This window comes from Gymnoscopelus microlampas (assembly GCF_963454915.1).
Source record: "Gymnoscopelus microlampas genome assembly, chromosome: 24".
NCBI classification, from domain to species: domain Eukaryota; kingdom Metazoa; phylum Chordata; class Actinopteri; order Myctophiformes; family Myctophidae; genus Gymnoscopelus; species Gymnoscopelus microlampas.
In genome coordinates, this window is record NC_139961.1 from 34,457,571 (window position 1) to 34,469,742 (window position 12,172).

A 12,172-nucleotide genomic window follows, 5' to 3' on the forward strand; every position below is an offset into this window, starting at 1 on the left:
TTGAGTAAAAGTATCAATACTGCAATGTAGAAGTACTCAGTTACACGTAAAAGTCCGGCAATCAAAATTGACTTGAGTAAAAGTACAAAAGTATTGGCATCAAAAATGTAGTAAAAGTACAAAAAGTAGTAAGTACTCATTATGCAGAACGTCCCATTTCACAAGTTTTCAAATGTATAAAATGTATACAAATCTTTTGAAAATAGCAGATCTACTTGTAAGTGCACGTCAACAGACGACGTCACACTGATAAAAACCAGTATGCGTGCAACCAGTATGCGCTAAATGAAACCCATTCTATCAGGTCTCGCCAGGACGTGCCACACTAGCCAACACACAAGAGGGGGTTGGGGTGTGCTGAAACTAGTGCACCCCGAAACAACAGGTTGGAAATTGATTGCGTGAAACAATCACCTGCGCATCCAGTCTCAATGTTAGTAAACAATGAATTGGTCTATGCTCTTCAATGGGAATGGAGGCAATCTGACAGGTTTACAGGTGCATCTCTGCTCTGTAAATTGCATGTTGTACATGTATATTATGGGTGCAGTGCAGCAGCACGGCCACTAGACGGCGCCACATACTTACATATCTTACTCAGACCATAAAGGATGCTGGGTAAAGCTAGAAGCTAGTGTTGCCAGGTATGCTTATTATAAGCGACTTCGGGCTTGTTTTTCTGTGAGGTTGCTTAAATATTGGTTACTTGCGGGTTGCGGTTTTTTGGGCTTTGTTTATAAAGTTTAAGTTGCTTATTCGGGCTTGTTTCCTAAATGTTGTTTGAACCAGTGGTTCAACTTCTCAAACATTTTCATGATCAATGACCCACACACATTATGTCTTTGTCCACGGACCCCAATCTGAAAATATTTTGTGCCATCTAGGGACCTGGTTGCTTATTTCTCTCGTAGAACCTGGCAGCCAGGAAGATAGCAACATGGAGGTAAACACATCTTGCCTACTGTCTCTGATCGTAGAAATGTGATTAGTTTAATACTTGTTTGTTTGTGATTATTTATTTGTCGTTGTAGTCCCCCATCTTAGTTTACAACATGGCATCTCTGTCTACAAGTTAAAAGAAGTTGGTATATCCTACACACCACCTTATTGTTTTTTACCTTACCACGATGGGAGGATTACTCTATTTCATGAATCCGTGTTAACTAGATATGATTGAGAATCTGGATTAGCTCGTGGATGCCCAATATGATTTATTGGGGCTGGAAACTCAAGTTATCCAGAAAGCAACAGTTTGATTGATTGAATACTTTATTAACAGTTTGCAAAAAAAACAGCACAGAGGTACAGTTCCATACAAAAGGATGCTAAAAGGATAAACACAAGAAAGCACTATGGCTTTCCATTGGGGTCCTGTGTGTGTGGCTGATAAGTCTTCATCACAGACATGTGAGCCATGTTGGCTACCTAGCATTTCTACTCAAAAAAAAGAAAAGGCATGAATGAAACCAAATATGAGATATGTACTAAGCATTTCATTTCACACAAAAGTTTATGCCAATATGTTACAAATAAAGTTGTCAACAATTATGTATCATGAGAGTATTAGGAGAACAACAAAAATATTTTCTTAAAAACAATTACTTGGGCCATTATTTTAAGAAGGTGACGAAAAGTGACTTGTTGAATGGACACACTTGCCAGCCATTTGGTAGCCGTTATTAATTTCCCACCCTAAGTTAATTATTTTATTATATTTATTTATATTGGTTTGACTCTTAACATGTACCTCTCATTCTTACTGCTGTTGCTGCTACTGTATGACACCTGCATTTCCTTTTGGGGAATAATAAAGTATATCATGTATGTATATATCACAGGAGGAGGATGGCAGCGCTGCGTCCTGGTTTGCCAACCCGGTGTACGGGCGCTACTGGCAACACTACCAGCTGGCAATGTCATGGCACCAGAGACATAGACGTGCCTACCAAAAGGCTCTGGAGGCGGCCTACGGCCCTCTATACCACCCCTACCAGTACCCCAGTCGGCCCGTGCAGCGCTACGCAGACTGGCATACAGGTAGGACTGTCACCATCATGACATTTCACTTGACAATGAATTGTCACACAAATAATTGCAATTAACGATTTAGTTGTGTTTTTGACATTGAACGCCGGAACATTAAATACAAATTTACACAACACATGCTTTTACACAATTCATGCTTCGTAAACAAAAAAATGAATACCGGTACAAAGAAATGACTGACAATGACCGATACCAATAATCAAAATAAATCATATACTACAGATAAAATAGGCCATATTTAAAACTGTATGCTTTCGGAAAAAAAACTAAAAACAAAATAGTGGAAATAGACGATTTGTTTGTAGATGTGCTATTTCCTCTATTTTGGAAAATGTTTAAAAATGTATGAACCTTTTTCAACATAGAAACAATTATGATGATTATGCAAAAATAATTGCGATTACCTCAAAACAACTGCAATCAGGCGATTATGTAATAACTGTGACAGGCGTACATACAGGAGAGAGTGGCCGCAGTTGGCCGGGCAGGGTCCGTGACGAGGAGGCGGACAGCGGGGACGGTGAGAGTGGTGATGAAGAGGACAGCAGCTCGGAAGACGAAATCGAGTGTGATGTCAGCAACATGGAGATCACAGATGAATTGCGGCAGTACTTTGCCCAGACGGAAAAACACAGGGAAGAGCTGAGTAAGTTATCTTATTGATTATTTTATTAACCCATTAAGACTGGGAGCGAATCTGTGTCAAGTTTAGATTTCTTTGGCTTTTCAGAAATAGCAGATATACAAGCTCATCGTGCGGCACCAAGTGCTGCGCTATGATACATAGAAAAACGTTTTCTAAATCCTAACAGTATGTTGCTATATCAGTGGTGCTCCAACTTTTCCATGTCAAGGACCCCCAAAATTATATGTATTTGGCCGCAGACCCCCATCTCAAAGTATGTTGTTCCAGGGACCCCCAGAAGCACAGACTGGAGTTTAAAACGCTTTAAAACTCATATTTTCACGATTTCCCCAAAAAATAGCAGATCTACAAGCTCGTAGCACGGCCCTCTGTGCCGCACTATGAGCTTGTATATCTTCTATTTTTTGCATAGCCAAAGAAATCAAAAAAATTACACAAGATGCTTTCCCGGTCTAAATGGCTTAAATGATCGATTATCAATTCTTTTTTTATTATCGATTAGTTCGATTAACAATGCATTTGCACGTCCCTTCCTTCCTCCAGAGAAGCAGCAGCAGCTGGAGGCAGACCAGCAGGAGGCGTACATGCCGGCCGACAGGGACATGCACAGGGAGTCGTGGCTCAGCAGCAAGGCCCCGCCCTCCGAGCGGCCCGGCGAGCGACGCACCGCCGAGATGAAGAAGCTGTACGGCGAGGACGCTGCCAAGATCCAGGGCATGGAGGCGGCCATGCAGCTGACGTTTGACAGGAACTGCGATCGCAAGCAGCCCAAGTACTGGCCCGTCATCCCGCTCAAACTGTGACGGTCGCTGGTTTGCCATTTTGCTCTTGTCCAATCCAGAGCACATAGATGGGCGTTTCCTAAGCAGCGAGATGCGTTTACCGATGTTTTCTCCTGTGTCCATTCTCTGCCTAAATGATGAATGGAGTGGCGTCACTTTGTACTGTAGCTGCTCAGTGCGGTTAATAGACATTTGTGTGGAATTCCTTTGGAAATGCACTGCACATTTTCATTTGCAGGAAATGTCATTTATTTTTTGATTTAATGTCATACGACGTGATGTATTACAGTTATTAGCTCTGCTCTTCTGGATAAACTGGTTTTGTTGTGGGCGAGGACTACTAGATAATCACCTGGGCAATTTGTTATTAATGATTTGGATTTCTTTGTTAACAGCAACGTGTTATTCGACTGTTGGTCTTCGCGAGAAATACTCAACCGTTACAATCACCAACCTGCCTCTGCCACTGTTCCAAACCAAGCCTTATTTCCAGCTAATATAATCTTCTGTCTGATGGCCCGTGCTTTTACACAATCTGCAGATTTTGTGGAGAATATATTACGTTCAATACTTTTCTATATCCAAAAGATGGCACCATTTCCACAATATAGCTCTTCTCTCCACTGCATTTGATACAGTCATGACAAAGACACAAGACCAATGTCAGCCATTGGGAAGAAAAAAGCATGAATTCTGGGCCAGATGCAGAATGGTAAATCCCCAGTGGGTGAATGCGAGTTCAAAGTACATGTGTATGTACGTAACCTCCTTTTCTCAAACTTATTTTAGCCTTATGACCATTTCTTTCCTTCAGCATTGAGGGTTGCACAGTTTCTCTCAACATGGAGGATGTACAGTATTGCTGAATACATTTTTGATTCATGTCATGTTGAGAGAAAACCATTCCTATGCATATGCAACCCCAGACAGGGTGACTTTGAACCCAATGATATGCATCAAAACGTACGTATATCGTTGATGTCGGACGGAAACCTTGAATCCTTATTTCAACTTGCGTAGTGATGCAGCACGGTGTGAGCTTGTAGATATTTATAAATTTACTATTTTTGCTGTTTTAGAATAAAATAAAAGTGAAAAGTAACAGTTTTGGACATACAAGGTTTCCACCCAGACAGAGACGATATATCATGTCATTGGCTTCAAAGCCACCCCTGTGGTTCCTCATGAAATGTTGAGTTATTCTGTTTGATCTGTGTTGGCAGCTCTTTCAGGGTTCATGTGTTTATGCTAGATGTTTTTAAACCCTGGGTCTTGCGGTATTCTTTTTTTTTTAATGTTGATATGGTTTCTAATAAAGTTTTCTACAGTAAAATGACAGTTGAGTTTTATTTGTGTGCGTTCACTGCTGTGCTCGAGGAAACATCAGAGAAGCACTTGCCCTTAGAGAACTCTTAGTGGATTTTTATGTGATAAAATGATAAGGGCCGGGATCTCAACCATGGACTCTTAACCACCGAAACCCTATACACTGTTGTGTCAAAAAAAATAGCAAATCTACAAGCTCATGACATGTCAAAACGTGCATGTGATGTGAGCGTGAAGATCTGCTATTTTTGAAGATTGTTCACCTGTTAGGTTTGCATATGAGCATGCTCTGAAAGAGGATGGGTTGTTAGAACTTATCCCTACGCTGCAGTTTGCGACAATGCACATTTGTGTTACATTATATATTACAGTATACTGTAACCTATAACACTGATGTCCTGAGATGTGTAGAAAATGACGCATCACAAAACCTGCCTTTCCTCTGCACTGTCATTAGGTATCATTCTGAAACTGGTGCATAATCCATGTACTGTAGCATCTCAGGCTAAAGCAGCATCAGTGTTGATGGGCCTGTTCTGCTCCAATGCAAATATTCCTTCCCAGAAAGTGCCATGCGATTACTGCAATGCAATCCATTTGCATTGCATTTGACATTTATCTCAGTACAGTACAGTAGTTCACCTGCATCATAAGTGACCAACGGGACCTTTTGACAACATAAACATTCTAAATGGGTCCAAGTTTATTTTCTGTTGCAGTGTTTCTTTCTGGATATCGGAAGGCGACAGGAAATAAACTTGGACACAAGCTGTTCCCTAGCCACACAATCCCACTGACAACGTCTATAGTAAGGTGGAATGCCAGGGTCAGAGACTATCTGGATGTTCATTAAAAGTTTTAAAGGAATAGAATGCTGTAAGACATATTTACAGTACAACGTCTACACTTGACATTTCAATGAGTGCACTCAGGTCACGGAGAGAGAGACACACATGACGGCACACATATATTGGGTCATGGTTGGAGCCTATCTCTTGGCATTTTCATGTTGGGGGCTCTCCCACTGCAGGTCCTGCCAACACTGGAAAATCCTGAGTGTTCATTTTACTCTTGAGTGTACAAATGTAACCAAATGGACCCTTACAGGTCCAAATGCATTACATACAAATGCATTCCACATACCATACTGACAGAATCTTTTAAAACAAAGGCTGACCTCCATGGCACATCATTGAATACCAGTGATAAAGGCCTGTATATACTGTAGGTACTGTATACTTACTTCTGTGGGTATAAAATTCACATTCACATCAATGGCCCATACTTATATCTTGAACCCTCCCATGTCAAGGAAACATTGAAGGAATGCCACATATGATACCTAATACTGAACACTTTCTAAAGAAACTCAGGAATAACCTATAGATTCAAGCTCTCCTCTTGTACATTTCAAAAAGGGGTTATTTTGCATCTGTTCTGAAAATGTGATATTTACATATTGGAAACAACTTTATATTAAACTATTATTTCTCAAAAAAAAAACAAAGCAGTTCTTTGATTAACATTTCAAAAATTAAGCAGATGCATTTATTTGTATATCCACAAATCAAAACGGACTTTTCAATGCTTTAGAAATCCTATTTAGTTGACCTTGTACGTAAACTGTACTTTCTTTTGTCTGCACATTTCTAAATAAAGTATTCAATCAATCAAACTAGCCTCTACATAAAGTCTTTTCATCCCTTTAAAACATATTATTCGTAAATCAGTTAAGAATCAAAAGTTATGACTCTTTCATATTTTAACTATACTAATGTATATCCTTCTCTTTTAGTGATTACAGTGTGCCTGTGTGTGCGCACACACACGCAAAAAAATGTACTGTATGTGTGCAGCGTAAATGTCCTATTGATTTTCAGTGTTTAATTGATTGATGCAATCTGCGCCTGCAGCAAAATAATCCATTTGTGCCAGTGGCAGTGAGTGCATGTCCGATGAATTGCTTTAGCCTTGCAAACAGTGGTGTAAAGTAACTAAGTACATAACATTTTGAGGTCTTTTTTACTTTACTGGAGTATTTCCAATTTTCAGTACTTTTATTTATACTCCACTACATCTCAGATGCAAATATTATATCAGAAATTTTATCCACTACAATTACTTGAAACCTTTAGTTACTAGTTACTTTTTGATTTTGATTATCATTACAAAACACATACATTAACCACTTCAGCCGTATACATTTTGGCCATTTGAAAATAGCCGATCTACAAGCTCACAATGCGTCGCAATGCATTGTGAGCATGTAGATCGGCTATTTTCAAAAGATTGAAAACTTGTGAAATGGGACATTCTGCATAATGAGTACTTTCTACTTTTGGTACTCTAAGTACATTTTGATACCAATACTTTTGTACTTTTACTCCAGTAACCACTGCTTGCTAATATATGGTATGATGTTTTCTTGAACACATCCATGTAAAGTAAAGTGTGTATGTGCAGTGTGATATGTGTGTATGCAAAGCATGTCACTGTCTCTCTGTTAAGGTGTGTGCTGTGTGTTAACTCTATCTATCATCACCCATGTGATATACCATGTGCAGCCTTGTGCATGGACTATAATCTAGGGACTATAATCTCATACACTATATTATATTTAGAGGGAAAGGGTTAACCTCATCCACTCTATTGTCCCATCATCCTGCTAGGGGTTAAAGGTTACCATTAACAGTGATCAGGGATCAAGGAGGTCATGCCCTCTTTCCTCCCCAATACAGAAACTGTTGCTTATCCATGAGAATCCATGGGAATATGAGATTATCTCCCGGGTGTCCACTCCTTCATGCCAGATATGTTGGTGCTGATTGGATTAAGAGGGAGTTGATCTACTCTGTTGTATCCTCAGCATGGATTAGACTGGTATGGATTGTGCAGGACTTGCTCAAAGCAAAGCACCTGATATACCACAAGACAAAGGATTGTTATGCTGAAGAGGTGCACAACAAAATCAGTGAATCTGGACTGGTGTGCATTCCAAAGTGCTTTGGGAAATGCTGTGAGAAATTAATTGGTCAACTCATACAGTGCAACCTATGCTGAGTCACTAGCTAGAAACCCAGTGATAAGCGGAATGACTCTTTAACCCCCTTTTATAATATCTTTTGACACGTTTAGCCTATAATGCCCAAACAGTGACCGGTTTGAAAGTACTTAATAGCCTACATAGGCTACACAAGATATACTACAGCTGTTGATGGACACACATTTGGCCATGGCAGGGACTGCCTGGGTCTGTGACCAGTAGTAGGTCTTTTAGTTACATGATGTGTCTCTCCAACCACAAACACCTCCCCACTCCTCCAACCCACATCAAAATTCTGGACAATAATTGTAGCTTACTGCGGCCAAACTGTTGTAGTTTAAACACACACACACACACGCACACACGCGCACACACACACACACACACACACACACACACACACACACACACACACACACACACACACACACACACACACACACACGCACACACACGCACAGCAAACACAGCCATTAAAGACCAGTAGCTCTGGCAGTCTATTAGGCCTAGTCATTCTCTTTCCTGGGGATTATTGAACAGTAACAAAAATAGTTTATCTCAGAAATGTGTTACTGTGTCTGTCTGTCTGTCTGTCTGCCTGCTATTTCTCTCTCATTAAAATGTGTCTGTCCTCTTTTGCCAGCCCCTCCGCCATCACCCTGTCTTACACACAGACCCCTTCTTTCTCTATCCCCCTTGCTCTTTCTGTCTCACTTTCTCTCATTCATCTCCAACATCTGTTCCCAATAAGGCATAGTGCCTCGCGGCCGGTGAGAAGTTGAGAACAGACAGGATGTAGCCAAGTGACATGATTTAGTGCCAGGAGGAGCGGAGACATTCTCTCTCTCCAGGAAACACTCATAAAAGTCCTCTTATTCCCAGCTCCTCGTCTCTATCCGTTAACATTTCCCAGGAGTTATTTTCCCATCATAATCATCCTCATCATCCTCATAATCATCATCATCATCATCGTCATCATCGTCACGATCATGATCATGATCAACATCATCACTGCCGGCATCGTCTTCTTTTTCTTTGTTGTTCTGTATTTTATTCTCTGCATCGCATCTGTTCCTCTCATTGACTTCCTTTCCTTCTCTTCTCTCCTTCCTCTCTGGTGGCCTTTCTTTCCTCCTCTCCTTTTTTTCTTCACTCTTCAACCAACTGTTTTTCTCACTTAAAATACTGTGTGTGCGTGTGTGTGTGTGTGTGTGTGTGTGTGTGTGTGTGTGTGTGTGTGTGTGTGTGTGTGTGTGTGTGTGTGTGTGTGTGTGTGTGTGTGTGTGTGTGTGTGTGTGTGTGTGTGTGAGAGAGAGTATAGAAGCAGACAGACTAGAGGGGGTTTTAGGTTTGAAAGTGATTAACTGTGATTGAATGAATGGAACCAGGCGCTGTGGATCACAGCAGCCAAACAGGAGCTAATGTAATGGCTGACAAAATGAAGAAACAATCACAATATACCTATGATCAAATATACTGATATACTGCATTAGCAATAATAATATTGTAATAAGAAGACTAATAGTCAAGACCTGCTAGCAGCCCCTGGAGGCCATGCTGTTTTTTCTATTCTTCAATTAAAAAAAAAAAGACACAACTGAAGCAATTGTTTTTGGAGCGAAGGAAAAATAATTAAAAGTCAGTGCTCAGTTTCGGCAATTTTAAAAACCACAACCCAAGCCAGAAATCTTGGTATATTCATGGACTCAGACCTGAATTTCAACAGCCACATTAACACAATTACAAAGACAGCTTACCAACCTACCAACCGCAAGCATTTATCAAGTATTCAAAGATTTATGTCTCTGCAACATTTGGAAAAACATAAATGCATTCATCTTCAGTAGACTGCTGTAACAGTGTCTTTACAGGTCTCCCTAAAAAATAGATCAGATGACTCCAGTTGATTCAGAACACTGCTGCTCGAGTCCTTAGTAATACCAAGAAAGTGGATCATATCACAAGTTCTTAGATTTTTACACAGGCTCCCCGTCTGTCAAAGCATTGAATCAAAATACTATAGTTATTTTATAAAGCAATGAATGGCTTTGGGCCAAAATACATTTCTGATATTGTTCTATATCATGAACTATCCAGACCTCTCAGGTATGAGCAAGCTGTAACTGACTCTTTAAGCAGTGCCTTAACAGACATTTATGAATGGATTGAGTGCAACAAGTTGGTGTTAAATATTTCTAGACAAAGGCCATTGTGCTTGGATCTAGACACATGTTGGGCAAGAATCCTCAGTTTAAAACTGTCAATTGACACCAATTGAACAAGTGAACACAATAAAACTTCTGGGAGTAACTATTGATAGCTCTTTATCTTTTTTAACCATATAAACAATATTTTCATCAAAATGGGAAGAGGAATCGGTATGACTAGGAAGTGTTCTGCTTTCATCACTCCCTCATTCTTTGGTTCTGTCTAATTTAGAATATTGCTCTGTAATCTGGTCGTCAGCCCCAGTTGTAGTACAGGTTGCTCAGAATAAAGCGGCTCGTCTGGCACTAGGATGTTCATACAGTATTAGCTATATGCATGAACATCTGGCATGGCTAATGGTTGAACAGAAATTATCGGTGAGTCTTCTAATGCTACTGCGGAACAATATTAGCACCAATAAGCCGTCTAGCTTGGCTCACCAGTTACAAATGACTTCTGATCATGATTACAACATAGAGGAGCAGCTTCTGGTAACATAAGATCAAAGACAGCACCAAAAACTAATTTTCTAAAACTCACTGGTCGATAGGTCACTAGAGCTCTGGAATGCTCTGCCCAAAAACATCTTATCTACAATCCAAAACAAAATTACTTTGCCATTTTATAATACTAAAACACTACGCGGCCCTCACACCTACGTTGCACCTCCGATCCGACCGATATGTCCTGAGTCATAGTGGCCGGGCCTTGTCAGATTACCCATTGTACCCGAATATCTGTTTCTTTTTTGTGCCCATATATGGAGATATATCTATCTGTCTATATATGTATCTGTCTGTCCTTGTCCCTTTTATGCCCATATACAGTATGGAGATCCCTGATGTCATCAGTACATGCCCATATATTAGCATGCCCATACATGGACAAACCGGTCAGATTGGCGGTTCTGGACAACCGCCTATCCGAACATTTTTATGAATTCAAAAGTTAATGAGATGAATGTTTGATACTGTACTTTAACACGATGTAAATTATGCACCATGCATGCATTAGCACCATTAATGGTGACACTGATTTATGCATGCATTCTGCACTCCCCCATATACATCCCCCTTACCTTTCTCCTACAAGCAATACTCTACAACAGTATAACTACCATGACAAACTATGCCCCCCCCCACACACACACACACACACACACACACACACACACACACACACACACACACACAGAGACCAGGTCACAGCGGTAGCTGTAAGAGCCATATGAGCCATGTTGTTTCCTATTTGATGACGTCACCGCATGGCTTGGTCAAGGCCAAGGTTGACAGGGTTACAGAGTATTTAACCCTGTCCGTAATCAAGGTCAGGTGTTGCTGATGGGAGGCAAACAGTGTGGCAAACAGTGTGTCAAAAGTGTGTCAAAAGTCCTGTACTTCTGGCACTACTGGTTGCCGGCGGCTAGGGTTGTTTCGACGTGACTTCCGCTTATTTGTTTTTGAGTCAGAGAAGCAACAGCACCTGCAGGGTCTCCGTCTGTTGAACATGTCATCAAGAAAGTTCTTCGTTGGAGGCAACTGGAAGATGAACGGCAATAAAGAGAGCCTTGGAGAACTCATGATGACTCTCAACACTGCCAGCTTGAACGACGAAACCGAGGTAGTGTGTGGCGCTCCATCCATATATCTGGACTTTGCCCGTTCAAACCTGGATGCTAGAATTGGTGTGGCTGCCCAAAACTGCTACAAAGTAACCAAAGGAGCCTTCACTGGTGAAATATGCCCGGCCATGATAAAGGACTGTGGGGCAGACTGGGTGATCCTGGGACATTCCGAGCGTCGCCATGTCTTCGGGGAGAACGACGAGCTGATTGGACAGAAGGTGGCTCATGCCCTGGAGAGTGACCTGGGTGTGATCGCCTGCATCGGAGAGAAACTGGAGGAAAGAGAGGCCGGTACCACAGACGAAGTCGTGTTCGCTCAGACACAGGTTATTGCTGATAATGTGACGGACTGGGGGAAGGTGGTGCTGGCGTATGAGCCAGTCTGGGCCATCGGTACTGGAGTGAGCGCTACACCTGAACAGGCTCAGGAGGTCCATGAGAAGTTGAGAGCCTGGCTGAGAGCTAACGTCTCTGAGGACGTAGCTGACACCTTGCGT

At 41.2% G+C, this 12,172-nt stretch overlaps 2 protein-coding genes across 3 annotated transcripts in view; both read left to right on the forward strand.

Moving 5' to 3' along the window:
* Positions 1-928: 928 nt before the first annotated feature.
* gemin8 (gem (nuclear organelle) associated protein 8) lies at positions 929-4,810 on the forward strand. Of its 2 annotated transcripts, none has more exons than XM_084051180.1 (4): positions 929-943; positions 1,839-2,037; positions 2,495-2,692; positions 3,236-4,810. In XM_084051180.1, the coding sequence occupies exons 1-4, from the start codon at positions 938-940 to the stop codon at positions 3,493-3,495; spliced, it is 663 nt and encodes a 220-aa protein (XP_083907306.1). In that variant the 5' UTR covers positions 929-937; the 3' UTR covers positions 3,496-4,810. The 2 variants fall into 2 exon arrangements, with proteins under 2 accessions (XP_083907306.1, XP_083907307.1); XM_084051181.1 differs by having other exon boundaries at positions 2,507-2,692.
* A 6,747-nt stretch (positions 4,811-11,557) lies between these two features.
* Positions 11,558-12,172, forward strand: part of LOC311040848 (triosephosphate isomerase-like) — a gene marked incomplete at both ends in the record, with an annotated part of 747 nt that continues 132 nt past the window's right edge. Inside the window, one exon of the mRNA XM_084051214.1 lies at positions 11,558-12,172. This exon is cut by the window's right edge and continues 132 nt beyond it. Coding sequence (XP_083907340.1) covers positions 11,558-12,172 — 615 coding nt within the window.

Bases quoted from the DNA above. Each gene is read 5' to 3' on its own strand.
- gemin8 (XM_084051180.1), top strand. The intron at 2,038-2,494 runs GTAGGACTGTCA...TAACTGTGACAG, and splicing joins CTACGCAGACTGGCATACAG to GCGTACATACAGGAGAGAGT. The intron at 2,693-3,235 runs GTAAGTTATCTT...TCCTTCCTCCAG, and splicing joins AAAACACAGGGAAGAGCTGA to AGAAGCAGCAGCAGCTGGAG.